Below are 15,458 nucleotides of genomic sequence, written 5' to 3' on the forward strand. Positions count from 1 at the left end.
GCAGGAGTGAATCCATATAGTCCATGAGGGTACAGGAAGACAGTGGCTTAACAGACGAGGATGTCATTTCAGATAACCATGGTCTACCTTGTGGCTGGTGACAGGGGTATGTAAGGAGATACTCCCTGGGAGTAGCAGCAAGTGTCAGCAGATTGATATTGAATCCAGCTAACCTGTAATGAGTGGAAGATCTTATGAGCACAATGCCATGGCAGATAATGCAGACAGAGAGGTAACAAATATATTTTTCAGCCCCACCAGGCGGTGGAAAAGAGAAAGATACCTCTACTAGTACTTCAGAACAGAGGCAAAAAAGGATAATGGCAGTGTTGCACCCATCCTAAAAAAGATGTGCAAAATGGAGAAGATTTCTGAAGCAATATGATACTGCATGTAGAGGATTGAAGCCTAGAGTCCTTGAGAAAGCCTATTGGTGCTGCAGCTGGAGGGAGGGTGGCTGGTGGGTTTTGTTGAGTAGGAGGTGAGATCAGAGGTTGACCACCAGGGTTGGGTGTACGACTGTTGAAAAGTGGGTTATTAGTAGAGGCAAATGTATATCAGCCCCTAGTAATAAGGCCAATACCCCAATATAGCGCTCAGTACAGGTCTTAGGAAATGATTCCCATGCTCAACCCTTGGAAGCTTAGCTACGAAGAGGCAGGCCTAACTTCAAAGACAGGTATGAAAAGCATTTAAAATCACAAATTCAGTAAATAATTAAGACCCCACACAAAATAAAAATCCAACACCAATTTATAAAAATAGAAAATATTTTTATCTTTAAAATGACACCAAAATGAAAATAATCCAATGTAGGGAACTGGATAAATGCATTTTTAAAGATTTAGCACTATATAGCACATACAAACCGATAGTGCCTATAGGGACATCTGGTTGTGCTAGACCAGGTCAAAGCCAAAGTTTCAGCCCACCGTGATGGAGCACTGCTTGGCTTCCCCTCACGGTAGGTCTCGGTCAAAGTTTTCACTTTCTAACTTTTTTGGGAGCTTTTCTTCTGGGGGTCCCTTGAAGCTCTCAGCCACTCTGGATTTGGTGAGGTTTTGCCAGCTTGCCTTGTAATGAGTTCCTGGTCAAACGTTTGGAAGTCCGACCTCCGGAACTTTCCAGCGGGACGAACCAGGGATCCAGGCTGGCTCCCGGTTCAAGGTGAGCGACTTGGCTCTCGCGGTTGGTCCCGGTCACCTTTTCCACTTTTCTATGTTCACCAGGCCAGCTTTGGTGAGGGTTCACCGGCTTGGGTTTCCACCTACTCCAGGTCAAATTGTTGAAGTCGGACCTCCAGAGCTTTTGAGTGGGACAAACCTGGACGGCAAGCCGGCTCGCGGTTGACGGTCGCCAGCTTGGCTGGCCAGGTCGAGTTGGTCCACTTATGGAGCTTTTTGTCAAAGTTGCCCCAAACTTCTCAAAACTTCTGGAACTTTGTCCAGAAGTTCCCTAAAGGTCTCACAGTGTACCAACATTTCTCTAAGGGTCTCGTATCTCCAAGATAGTCCTTGAAAGTTTGAATCTTCAGTTCCCACAATCTACTTGGGTCAAAACCCTTACAAATTCACTGGTAGTTCTCCAGGCTGGGGATTCTTGGTGGTGATGGTCCAGGTGAGCTCTGTTGACCTGTAGCTTTCAGGGAGTCCACTCTTTAGTCCTTTTGAAGCAATGTAGCCCCAGGGCTGTAGTACCAGATTGTGCAACAGGCACAATCTTCAAAGTGCAGGGCCTGCTTGGTGCACAATGTAACTCCTCAGCAGTGACCCTTCCTCTCTCAAGGTCCAAACTGCAGATCTAAGAGGCTCTGTCCCTCTCAGATACTTATTCCAAGTTCTCTGGGTCAAGCACAGGTCACGCCTGTCCAATCAGGTGCAGGGCAACACCCCATAGTATGACCACATCCTCTAAAGTGTGGCATTATATTCTCCCAGAGAGCACCATTTCTCCAAAATTCATCATGGCTGATTTTCCAGCAGAGGGAGCAGAACTAACTAACCCAGCCTACAGGATGGCTTCATATGCATAGGTCCACTCCCCTTACATCTGGGAATTCCTCCTTAATCCACACATCTGTCTGTGGGGCAGAGGGGAGAGGTGCAAATGAAACTGGGTTCTCCCGCTTGTCTCCTCCTTCTCTTGAAGAGCATTATTTACTACCCCTCCCCCTGGCTCTGGCATTCCTATGTCCAGCAACCTCTCATCCCAGAAAGGCTTCCAAACCCCAGGGTTCATTTATCATCTCTTCAAAGCAGCCAGGCTAATCCACTTATATCTGACCAATCAAGGCAGAGCACTAGAGGGCTGAATTTTGGCTTACAGACAAGAATGTCTTATAACTTCTCGTCTGTACATTTTAGAATAAATTCAAAAATACCATATTGTTGGATTTATGATTACCATTATACTGAATCCCTTGATCCTAGTTTTATGGCTTTCCATTCTCCAGTTATTAATTAATAACCTCTTGCAATGTTAACCTCTGGGCTGGGGATCTGCAATGGAAAAATTAATTGGGCAATTTCTCCAATACCAGGGCCTATAAAACATGTTTTATAAGGACCCTGCTTATACCTACAGGACCCTACCCCTGGAAAACCTAGGAGGAAAGACTTTAGAGGCTCTGAATATATGAAAATATTGCAGATCCTCACTTCATAGTGCTCCTAGTACAAAAGTCGCTTTTGGGAAGCACTTTACAACAATGTGGGGAGTGAACTGTACAATTTCACTAAACCCAGGGCATATAAAACTCATTTTATAAGGGTCCTCCTTATAGATACCTGTCCCCCAAACCCCCCCCCCCCCCCATCCCTGGGACACCTAGGGGAGACCCTGGGGGTATTTAATATGCCCCAACATTGTAGTTTATCAATTTGTAAGCACCCCAAACACAAAAGTTTGGGCACAATTTGCATTTTAAAAGCAATCCTGCAACACAGGGCTGCTCTCAAACTGACCCCAGGCTTCAGCAGTGCGCACATGCAAGTGCAGAAAGGTTGCTGGCCTTTAAACTGCCATGCCCTATTATATACTAGTGACTTTAAGGTTGTTCCAATCCCCCTGCCCTATTATGTACTAGGGCCTTATGGGGGTGGTCATACCAATCACAGGGGTACCCTAAGCCATAGTGTATCCTAATGTATTTTAAGTGTCTTTTTCAGCATAGCACTGGCCCTGGGCCAGGGTAGGCAGAGCCCAGGGTCAGAGTCAGTTACCACCAGTATCAGTCTGCAAAAGGTTGGAGGGTGCCCAGGGCACAGGATGACTTTGCAACACTGACCTGTTGTCACTGGGCAGTAGGGCAGAGTGTTAGGTTTCATCGTGGTGCCACCTGACATGGTCGTGTTAGAAGCCATGGAAACGTGCTTTTCTCAGTGTCGCTCACACCCAGGCATCCTGGAGACAAACGAGCTAAGAAGGCATACAAGTTCCCTTCTGTCAAGCAATCTCACTCCCCAGATGGGGAAAGGTGGGTGGCACAATTGGAGCAGCACTTACAAATCCCAAATTGTAGAATTCCATACAAAAAGTCCAGCCATTCTGAAAAAGGAAATGATCCTCCTTTTTTCTGAATCTCTGTTTGGTGACAAGTGCCAATTGGAAGGAGCTTCAAGTGGTGATACAGGAATGTTGGCTCAGGGTGTCATCGTCTGTTTATGGTATTCATCATGGAGAAGAGTGGAGATGCTCCGGAAATAATATGCTTTTACCCAGGTAGAGGTGGCACCTGAACCCCTGCGGGTATTTAAGAATGCTTCAGCACATAGAGGTACGGTGTGCAACAGTATTTGTTGTAAATGAGACTTTATAATAGGCATAGCAGCTTTAGACTTCTTGTAGATAAATAGGACAATTTTAAGAGGTTGGTGGGATTTCTAAAAGCCCGAGATAATCAAAATTAAATTTAAATTTGCCATTATTATTTCACCTTTCCTATTCCCTCCATAGCCAGTTATACCTTACAAAGATGGCGGCTTAGCCATTTGAAGCATAGCATTTTATGAACAGGTGATGGTGTTTACACTTTGTATAGTCTTGGACTGGGCCACTGAGATAACTAAAAGGGTCTGTTGAAAATTGTGGGGTAGCTGCTTGATGAGATCCACTGTCTGTTTTGTTCTGGTTTTATGAGATTATTAAATAATTAAATTTTAAAATAATTAACTAAACTAAATAACAAATTCACTGCGACAGGGAATATGAACATCAACTCTCTAACCCCAAAAACAAAAAAGCCCACACCATTGCCACTGCACAAAGATTGCTCCATTTAATTCCGGTTTCTCTCATTGCCTCCGCAGCCTATGCGTGCACTTCTCTTGCCGCTAATGACAGAGTGTGGTTGACGACGTATTTTGGAAAGTTTTCCAATGAGTTCACAGTGGATACTTTCACAAGCTTAAAGGAAGACTTCAGAGGGGTAAGTAATCCCCGTTATAAGCATCACTTACTCCGCCCATTTTATGGCCATCACAAATCCATCACAGTAATTCACTGTTGTTCATTCACAACCCACTTTTTGTTTACCTGTTGGTCTCCCTTACTTCTCCCTTCTTTTTCCCTTTCCCTTTCTCTCTCTTTCTATGCGCCTAGGTCTATTTCCCCCTCTTTCCTTATCTGCTTTTCCATTGTAAAGCAGGGTTATCAACTGAGAGGTCCACGTGGTCAGAGATATGCCAGAATCAGTCAACAACCACAGTAAATAATTAGCATTTAGATGTATTGTATGTAAATTTATCATATGTGGAAATCCTGAAAATGTGGCATGGATCTGGATCTTGAAAACCCCTGTTTGAAATTTACTGGTGATGTTCTGGAAAAGGTTAGATGTCTGGTAATCGAACTACAGACTTTGGGACTTATTATTTACAAGCCATTGCGCCACCGGTGCATCACATCATTAATATGGGAAAAAATGACGTACCAGCAAGACTATGTTTTCTTCTTAGAGCATGGGAACATTTCTGGCATTACTGGAAAGCATTCTGCTCATTAACATACGCGCCCCGTTTTCAATAAATGTATCTAGCAGCCTTTTGCTGGTGGCGGGGGGGGGGGGGCTGATGGAGTTTCAAGTAATGACCAGCAAATTTTGTTGCTAGTTAGTCCCACAAAACTCTGAAAACATGTACAATATTTTAGAAATGGTTTCCTATAATCTTATTAATAAACCAATCATTTCCAAATGTATTTCCAGATTGTTTAATATTGGTGCCCCTGTCACTTAATTCCATGGTGTAGTCCTTCTGCTGTTTTCTCTTCTTTTGTATTCCGCTTTTTACACACAATACCAACCTTGTACTTTTACAATTGAGCACGGCTCCATCTACATCTGCTAGGTATTCACAAAATGGGACCATGCACATGTTGATTCATTAATTCTGCCCAGAGCCAGACTGGGCACCAAAACTAGCCCTGGCAAATTATGCCAGAGCAGCCCCCATACTGCATGGAGTGAATGAGGGCAGCTTTTCGCTGGTGGTCTGGCAGGGTGGAAGCTGGTTTCACTGCTAGTGGGGGCGGTTTTGTTGCTGGGGACAAGCTGGCCAAGTTTGTGCCTGCATGAAATAGAAACCACCAAAATATTTAAAAAAACAAATGGTTTTAAAGCACGCTTTAAACCATTTTTTTGTATTGTTTATTTACAAGCGCAACCAGCCTCAACCTCCCAGCCCATCGGGAAAATACCTGATGCCTGATAATGCCAGTCCGGGCTGATTCCGCATAATGTTACCCTTGGTCCCCAAGACATTACACAGTAGCAAATCCCATGCAAGGGGTGGGCAGGGAACTGATCAAGGGGTAGTTTGCCTTGCAAGTTTGTCAATGCCCACTGTACCCCTCTGGCAATGGTGGTAAGTTTACACAACAGGGGGAACTGAAGAGAAAGGGAACTGTCCCACACTTTGCGGGGTATAGCAAAATAGGTTTTCCATGGAGATAATCATTTTCTCTATTGAGAAACTAAACAAAATTATACATTACACAGTGGTGGTTCCTTTCCTCTGCCATGAACTATACTGTGAGCATCTTTCATACAGGTGAAATGCATACACAAAAAAACGAATTACTTCAAATGTTAAGGAGCATGCTGCTGCACAGGTTTGCAAACATATTATTGGGAAGTTTTGTGAATTGACATAACTCATGAAACTAAGGGGCATATTTACAAGTAAGCGACAGAGCGCTGATTTGCCCCAAAATTGCTAACACCGTGCTCCGTCACTTTAGAAACGCAGGAGAGCACTGTATTTACAATAATACAGCACTTCCCTGAGTTTCTCCCTGCGCTGGCTCTCGATTCAGCTGCCAGGCGCCAACACAGGCACCCTTGCACCATAGTGCAAGGGTGCCTGCGTTGAGTAAATGATTGTTTATGTGCAGGAAGGTGTCCCTTCCTGCACACAAACAATCCAGAATGGCAATTTGCAACTCATATGTGTGCTGCATTGTGCAGCACACATAGAAGTTGCAAATCGTCATTTTTTTAATGATTGTTTTCATTCATGGCAATTTGCTGCTTCTATGTGTGCTGCACAATGCAGCACACATAGAAACCACAAAAACAAGGGGAAATAAAGCACCATGTTAAGACCAGGTTTTCCCTGGTTTTAAATTTATTTACGTCACCCTTGTAAATAGGGAGCAGCGTCAAAATCAATGGGTGTTGCGGTGGAATGCTCACCACAACCCATTGACCACCCCTATCACGCTAAGTCTATCATGAAAGGGGGCCTTATTTACTAGGTGACGTTAAGCCACGTTAAGTGGCTTAAAGCAACCTTGTAAGTAAGGCGAATCCCCTATCGCCACAGGAACGTCACAAAAAGTTTGGAAAAGACACACACTAGAATACGGACAGCCTGCTTCAAAATAGTTAAAAACTTTAAGAAGATACCTCCGTAATTAAGGGTCCATCCACATCTGCATAAAAGTCCAGGATATTCCAAAAGAAACAACATATGACGATGAAATGTTCTAACGTGATTTCAGGTGTTCCTAATGTATTTTTTGTTGAATGAGGGGTTAGATGTACTGTTCTTTTACAAATTCACTAGACATTAGTGTGCTTCATGAATCTGTTTTACCATTGGGAATTAAGTAGGTAAATTAGAAGTTGTGAGATGGGCGTGTTGTGTTCGTGCCTTTTGTGTAGGGATGTGTAGATTGTAGATGTTGAAATATCAGATGCGTGTAGTTCGTGTGTTTGCCTGTAAAGAATTGTAAGTGAGGAATGTGTGTGGTTGGTATGCGTGTGTCCATCTGTGCACAAGAGTAGCAGTCATATGGTTGAGTATTATTCCAAGCCTAACAATCTGTGTTTTATGTTGTAGGAGGACTGCTATGACATTCTCACTGCCAGCCAGATCTCCAGTTTGGCAGTACAAAGCTCCATCATCTCCAATGCCACTGCAATTAGTCTTGTGTTTAGCTCAGTGAAGATGCAGGACATTTCGTTCTTGAGCATTTTCCTGGATGAAATGAGAGCGAGAGTATTGGTGGTAAGCAAGTACAGAACACATCTTGTTTTGTAGCTCCTGTGGTATTTAAAATCTGGAGGTACCAGGTACGATTAGAGGTAGGACTGTGGTGAGGAGGCATAAAGTGATCCTGTGATTTTAGTCAGGCTGGAGCATCCTTGAGTCTGAGATGTAGGTGACGCCTCATGGTCTGCAATGCTCTATGAAACAAACGCATTGTTCATAATAATTAATGAGGTGAACACCCATTCCATATCTCATCCCAGCCCTTTACCTTGCCTTCTCCATATCTCCCCCCTACATGTAATCTGTATGTTTGACAAAATGCAAATAAAGATACTAAAAAGAAAAAATGAGGTGAAGTGAACACAGCTGGAATCTAAGCTAGGCTCTAAGGCCTGATGTTCAAAATTGTTTTTAAGGTCACAGACCGCAATTCGAATTGTTTGCAACCATAAAAACATTTTTAATGTACAAACCCTGTTTTGAAAGTCAGTAAATGAATATCAACTCCTCAAGAAATCAGTATTGTAAGGACCATGTTGTAGGAATTCCCTCCAAATAGAATTTTTTGTTTAGGAGACGTATAAGTGTTTTGTCTCAACAAACTAGTCCAAACATTGAAAAATTGCATACCCTCAAGTTTGAGAGGTAAACCATTTTTAAAAGGGAAAATGGTCCGAAAAAGAACCCCTTCCCCTTTGGGAAATAATAGAAAAGCTTGTTGGAAGGTAGGCTTTTTTTTCAAAAGTAAACTTTTTTTTTTAAACACCCACCATGTCCATTAAGATTATAACATTAAGGATGATGGGTTCCATTTAAGCAAAAAAGTTTACTTTATTTAAATGTGCTTACAGACATGGTGGTCTGAGATTTTGCTGATTCCCAGAGGCTACTATCCCTTGAATGGCATCCAATGAGATTAAGTCACAATTTGCAACCTAGCTCATTAATATTCATGAGGTAGTTCAGATTGCGTGAAAAGTTTGCAAACCAAACTATTACTACTTAGGTCAGATCACAAACAAATTGCAACCATTGTTTTATACATCAGGCTCAAAGATCTGTATTAACCTTCAATTTCATTAAGGGTCCAAGATGTAGATTCGTGCACTCAAGTGGACAATGGGTGCACTTGGTCTGTCACTTCTGGACAAACGTATTATTTGAAGATTATTATTTATAGCACAGTTTTAAATAGAGCTAAGGTGATCTGCTGGTGTTTGAGTGCTTTGCACTATGGCATTCTAATTAGAAGCCAGAGACCTCAGATACAGGAAAAAATCAATGAGCAATCTAGAACATGGCTCAGTCTGTAAGAAAAGTACCTCTGTTAAAAAGAGAGGACAGGGAAGGAAGCAACACAAGAAGGAAAGGGCCAAACACGGACTTTGAAATTAAAGTAAGGCCATCCCTGGAAGAGAGAAATTAATGCATAAAAAGAAGGGAAATCAAGCTTGTTTGGGAGAAACATTTGAAGCAGAGTGAAGCCAATGATTCAGACATCTGGGAGGTTGGAGTCAGGGGAACAAGATTTAAAATGCCCTTAAAATGAGTTTGAGCTCCAAAAACTGGGAATTCCAAAGTCTCCTGGTGCTGCCACAAAATGGCCGCCATAAATCGCTCTTTACAAGGCAGGTAGCTGTAGGAGGAGGGTCAGCACTAGGAGGATACCAGTGGCCACTAGCTATTTTGTTTATCTGATCAAACCCCTTCTCCCCCAAGGCCCCAGCAAGCAGCAATAATTCCACAAATACAAGCACCCCTACATTCTGCCAGTGAACACCTTCCCTCCACCCCTTCATTGTATTGTATATTGTATTGTATATTCACTTATATAGCGCAGACTGTCACCCTACGGGTATCCTGGCGCTCTGACAATACAATCGATTACTCATGCTACAGGAGAGAAAGCGGCTATCAGGCTTCTGGGAAGAGCCAGGTCTTAAGTAGGGGTGGGCGGAATTTGCGTAATTGCGTTACGCAAATCTCCGCGAAACGGTAAAAAATCTCCGCGAACACGCAGAAATTCCGCGAACACGCGGAATTGCTTGTTCGCGATGCTTTTTTCCTGTTCGCAATTGCTGTTTGCGTGCTCGAGGAGAAATATCTCGTGAACATGCATTTTGAGAACGCGAACAAGCAAAAATTTCGCTAAATCGCGGAAAGCAGACTTTTGAGCAATTTCGCGTTCTCCGCGGAACGCGAAATTACGCAAATTCCGCAAATTCCGCGAGCGGAACGGAATTTGCCGCCCAGGCCTAGTCTTAAGGCTCTTCCTAAATTCCAACAAGGAGTCTAGCTGTCTGATGTGCCAAGGGAGCTCATTCCATAGACGAGCCCCTGCCACACTGAAGGCCCTCCCGCCCATCCTGGCACGTTTGAACCTGGGTTGTGTCAGTAGATTGGCGTTAGAGGAGCGCAACTTTCTTGGAGGGGGATAGCGTGAAAATCTTTCCTGCAAAGGGGCCAGGCCCTCCCCATGCAAAGCTTTGTGGACAAGGCATAGGGACTTAAAATGAATTCTTTCTCTGATCGGTAGCCAGTGAAGCTCACGCAGCACCTGGGTGGAGGAGGAGTCGCGTCTGCGGTTAAGCGCCAGCTTTGCTGCAGCAGACTGGACTCTTTGCAAAACCTGCAAGATATATTGGGGGCTCCTAAGTACAGGGCATTGCAGTAGTCCAGCCTGCTGAGCACTGTACTCCTTACAATCAAAGCACGCGAGTTGTCTGGCAAAAAAGGAAGGATTCGGCGGAGTACTCGCAGCAGCCCAAAACACACACTGGCGGTCTTGTTTGCTTGCGAGTCTAATTGAAGGTTGCTATCAAACATGACGCCGAGGTTCCGGATGGAGTCTACCAGGGCCAGTGGAGCCTCATCCGGGGTTAGCCTGAACTCAGTCGCCAGGTGATGACTCCGCCCTGGTGGCGAGTAGAACATCACTTCAGTTTTTGCTCCATTAAACTGCAAGGAGTTATTCCTCAGCCAGTTTGTGGTCAAGCGCATGCAATTTTGAAACTGTTCTAAAGGCATCGCCTGTTTACCTTCCAGCGAAAACACCAACTGTGTATCGTCTGCATAATTTACTAGTTCAACTCCAAATGCTTTAATGGCCACAAATAATGGTTGTAAATATATATTAAAAAGAATGGGGCTAATACTAGAGCCCTGTGGTACTCCATAGGCCACGGGGGATTTTTCTGAAGAGAAAGGTCCCAGCGTTACCATCTGCTGTCTTTCCGCAAGATAGGAGCGGAGCCACTGTAACGCTCGGCCTTTTATTCCTATCTCCTCCAGTCGCTCCAGTAAGATAGGGTGGCTCACTGTGTCGAATGCGGCTGACATATCCAGGAGCACCAACACAGCGGTGCTCCCGGTGTCAGCCCGCATACGCAGATTATCTAGCACAGTGACCAGAGCAGACTCCGTCCCATGACCAGGGCGGAAACCGAACTGGTCCGCGTCTAACAGATGATGCTCCTCAAGGAATTCCGAAATAGATCTGCTCACAACCTTTTCCAGGATCTTAATAGGAAAAGGGAGCAAGGAGATAGGTCGGAAGTTGGCTGCATTAGTAGGGTCCAGGGAGGGTTTTTTAATAAGAGGGGAAACCACAGCCTGCTTCCAACTGACCGGCACTAGTCCGGCTTCCAGTGATTGGTTACAAATCTGGCGCAGCCAGGGGAAGGTTAGATGGCTGTATGTTTTCCACACCTTCTGGGGCAGGGGGTCGAGGGGTGAGCCGGAGGAGATGCTCCCGACCAAGGAGTCAAAAATAGAGGCCGACATAGTGGGAAAGGCAGTCAAGGGGTTAAGTTGGACTGAGATCCCATTTATTACTGGTTTTTTTCCGGGGCTCAGGGCGGTCGCCTCGTCCTTAAAGCGGTCGACTATTTTAGCCACTTTATCTTGAAAGTGAGTGGCGATCTCATCACAGAGCTTTTGTGAAGGGTCTACTCTATTCTCCAGGCAGGTTGGAGCTGAGATGGTTTTTGCTATTCTGAAAAGCTCCGTAATCCCATTTGGGGCCTGCAGAATAGATTGAGCATAGAATTGGGCTTTACTTTCCAGAATGAGTAGTTTGTATCTGCCTACTATTGACTTCAAAGTAGCCTTATCTCTGTCCGAATACCCCTTCCTCCATGCCCTTTCTGCTTTCTTGCATTGTGATCTTAATTGTCTCAGATCATCAGTGTACCAGGGGGCTGAGATTTTCTTTCTAATTTTCGTTTTTTTCATGGGGATCAGGTTATCCAGTGCAGACGTAATGTACTCCTGGTATATATTATAGTTGTCCTCCACAAAATTAGAGCTCTGGAAGGGGCTCTTCGAGGGCGGTGCGAGGAGTAATCTAGAAAGGCAACTTGTGCCCCTCCGCTTCAGACGCAGGGCCAATGCTTCCATAAACACGGTTACGTCTGTTACAGAAGGGCACCACCAAAAGGCGCACCATCTAAAAAAAAAGGCCCAGCCAAAGTGGCCCGTGTATTAGGTGACTGGTGGTGTTCTAAAGGAAAAGCCTTTTTTTCTGGATCACCCAAAAGTATTGCATCCAATTTACACAGGATCTCAACTTTGTAACTCACTCCTGCGAGTAGTTTATACAGTGCAATATCACGTGTCCTCTCCCTGCTCTACGACTCCAGTGAGGCTCTGTGGTTGACTGGACACTGGCTTTGGGGTAGGGGGTCCCGGTGAACCAAGTGGAACCATAGATATGCCTTGGTTGGGCATTTATGCTTTCCAAGGGGGATATTATGAGCGTTAGGGTCTAACCATGGTTGTTCTATGTTCTTAATTAGGTTCATAGAAGGGTCATGGATTGGTTAAGGTAGGATTACAACCTGAGGCTGTGGATGAGGGGGGAATTTTGTACACAAATTGAATAGCTATAGGTGCCATTTCCTGGTGTCCTGGCGGAAGGCTTTGCCACTTCCTTCATTCGCATCAGCCTACCTTTGTCAGTCGTCACCCGTCAAAAGTGCTTTTTCATTCTTGGGTCTGGGAGCTGGGTATATTGAATCACTCACGCCGCGTCCATAATTGTGTAATGTATTGAAGTTGTGGTGTTCCCAAAACTCTGAAAAAAAGGTAATTTTCAGGTCTTTTTCTCATTAATAAGATGCCACCCATAGGAAGCACTACAAGGCTGCTGCTTTACATCTCCAAAGACGGCACCAGCCCTGACCTGCATATGAACATCTAGCTTTAGTTATGAAATGCGTGGTTTGCCATTTGTCAATAGGAGAAAAGAAGGTACTAAGCAGTTTTTTTAGAGAGAGCCAGTGATCCTGGAGGTATTTATACCAGCTGGGCTGTCACTCCAGACAGAATAATCTTCTTTCTTTGAAGGACATCACTTGGGAAAGTGTAATCTACCTTCAAAGGCCTGCCACTAATTGTGGTTTTACAGCTGAGTTGTAATGACAGAACATTAAGAAAAACAACATCACTTGGTGCCTGTATAAATGTATTATGTGTGACACCACACTGCCCGTACAGGTACAGGGCGCCTCCTGCAGGAAGTTTCCTCTGTCTCTTGCAGTCGGTCTCAAACACAAAGTAAATCTGTGGAAATGGTGAACATAGACTCTAAATCCAGAAATGAACCTGTAAGACAGAGCTTTATTTCCTGACAAGCAGGCAGCGCCAGGGACTGACTCCAGGACACCTGTACAAAAGCTCCATATATCGAATGAGAGAAAAACTAAGCAAGGCTACAAATGATCCTTTTTTAGAGCCCTTATTTACCTGGTCTGATTGTTGCAGCTCAAATTACATTTTCAAAGCAAAAGGAAACAAGCATTCGGAAAGCCAAATAGGTCTGGCGTTGCTGGAAAGTCTTTTGGCTTTGTCAATGCTTGTTTCGTTTTGCCATGTTTTTCATGAAACATTCTTTTGAGAGCTGCCAGGCCTTAGTCAATGGAAAGAAAAATGAAAAAAGCACACAAAAATGTTTTGATGTGAAAACATTACCACTGTAGTCCTTGGAACAGAAGTAACTACTTTATCTGTGGTGCGCCCTTTGTAATAGATCAGAAAGCTGTCCCTCACAGTACATTCAGCCAATGGTGGAAGTGGCCTGCCCTGATCCATCGGCTCTTGCTGTAGTGGGCAGAAGAATGTGTGACTGACACAACAGCATATCAAGAGCTGAAAGCCCCTCTAATAAGTGCATTATATGTACTTTAAGTAAAATCAAAAAGGTCTTGGCTAACGCAGACCTAGAAAGTGTTCACAACGTAACTGGTTTCATTGTTTAATAGGAGGGAATTTCTGTTGTGAAACAACACATTAGCATGAGCCAGTCTCCCTCAATTTGTCCCCTAAAAATTTTTTTTTCATTAGAAATACAGTGCAATGGAAGTATAGAGCATAATAAGAAATAAATGTTCCCTAATGTTTGTAATGAGGATATTGCACCTCACTTTCTAATTTCTTTACATTATAAAATCACTTGCCCTGCTCTCTAGAGCCTCCATATATGTGATCATGGAACTTCTTGGTGACTGGCAATGTCTTGATTATTTTTAGTTGGGAGTAATAAATGTCATATATCATGCATGTAAAAAAAACATAAACTAAATACCCTAGGATGTGTTTTACCTAATATAAGTAATTATACTTATAGGGGACTTTTTGTCACCCTCTTCAACCAGTGGTCTTTTGTTGTGCCATTCACTTTTTTTCTTCCACCCACTACGGCAAACAGCATGGGTCATTGAGTCAACAACCCATGTCAGTCACTGGCTAGCTTCACTGTCAGTGACCGCATTCTGGTCTTTCTAAAAATGCGCACCCTCACACAAAGTAGTTTTGTTTAATTTTTATTGGTGAGGGTCTAGGAGCTACAATGCAAAGAAAAAGGACAAAACAAGCATTGGCAAAGTCAAATGCCTGCCAACCACACTAGACCATTTGGTTTTGCCAATGCTTAGTAATAGAGAGGAAGCTCTAAGAGAGGAAGCTGTGCTTTCAAAGCATCCAGGAAAAAATGAATAAACATCGGTGATATTATCATAGTGGGCACGCATTTGATTTTCTGTCAATTTTCATGTCTTTCAGGACAACACATTGTTAACAGACAATAGAATTGCGGCCACCATCTTGACAGACGCCTTCGAAACCTGGGGCCACGTGCTCGGAAGCATGCCTTTGAGCAACGTGACACACTTCCTCACAACAATCGACTTCCTGTTGCCGTACATCAACTCGACTGCGCTCGACTATCTGCCCACGGACATTTCCTGTGCTGTTTATCAAGAAATGTAAGTATTTTCAAGTCACTTAGAGATCCGTGTTTCTGAAGGGGATTGCGCATGAAAAAATCCTGAGTTCGAGTGCAGTTTGCATCAATCCATAATCCGAAATTTGAAGTAAATGCCATGTGTGCCCAATTTTGGATTTAACCAACGAGCCCTTAAGATTTTCACTAGAGTAATAAAAATACATCAGTGCCTTGAATAATACCAAGGAAAATAAATATAGACACATTATTTCTTGATGTTTTTATTTATTAATATGGGTCTAGCACATCAGATGGAAGTCCTTGGGCTTGGCCTTGTTACACAATCTTGCTGACAGCCTATCAAAAGTCAGCGATGCGTTCCACATTGTTTCTTTCTGTCACGTTCTGATTATAATTTTCTGAAAGCCATCCATGACGTTGAAATCTACATCTCCCGTGGAATGTAGTAAAAACGCTACAGGAGCTTGAAACTCACAGGTGTTTTGTCTGTGTCTTTTTCACACCTTCGCCTGAAATTTGGGCAAACTGGTTGACCCCCTTTACATTCTGCGAAAGTGTGATTGTGGAATTCCTACATTTCTCGAGAAACAATGCAGCGCAAAAGATCCTGGGGGCATATTTACAACAACCGGCGATAATTATTTAGTTTTTCCACCAAATTACCAGTAGTATGCTTGGAATATGCACCAGACACAGGATGAAAATCAAGCTACTGAAATTGT

At 43.7% G+C, this 15,458-nt stretch overlaps 1 protein-coding gene across 1 annotated transcript in view; it reads left to right on the plus strand.

The window, feature by feature from the left end:
* LOC146796676 (uncharacterized) overlaps nucleotides 1–15,458 on the plus strand; it is a 208,743-nt gene that overhangs the window by 180,720 nt on the left and 12,565 nt on the right. The window contains exons 49-51 of the mRNA XM_085629355.1: nucleotides 4,308–4,426; nucleotides 7,341–7,508; nucleotides 14,553–14,755. Coding sequence (XP_085485481.1) covers nucleotides 4,308–4,426; nucleotides 7,341–7,508; nucleotides 14,553–14,755 — 490 coding nt within the window. The remainder of the gene's footprint in view (nucleotides 1–4,307; nucleotides 4,427–7,340; nucleotides 7,509–14,552; nucleotides 14,756–15,458) is intronic.

The sequence above is a fragment of the Triturus cristatus genome, chromosome 10 (assembly GCF_964204655.1).
Source record: "Triturus cristatus chromosome 10, aTriCri1.1, whole genome shotgun sequence".
NCBI lineage: Eukaryota > Metazoa > Chordata > Amphibia > Caudata > Salamandridae > Triturus > Triturus cristatus.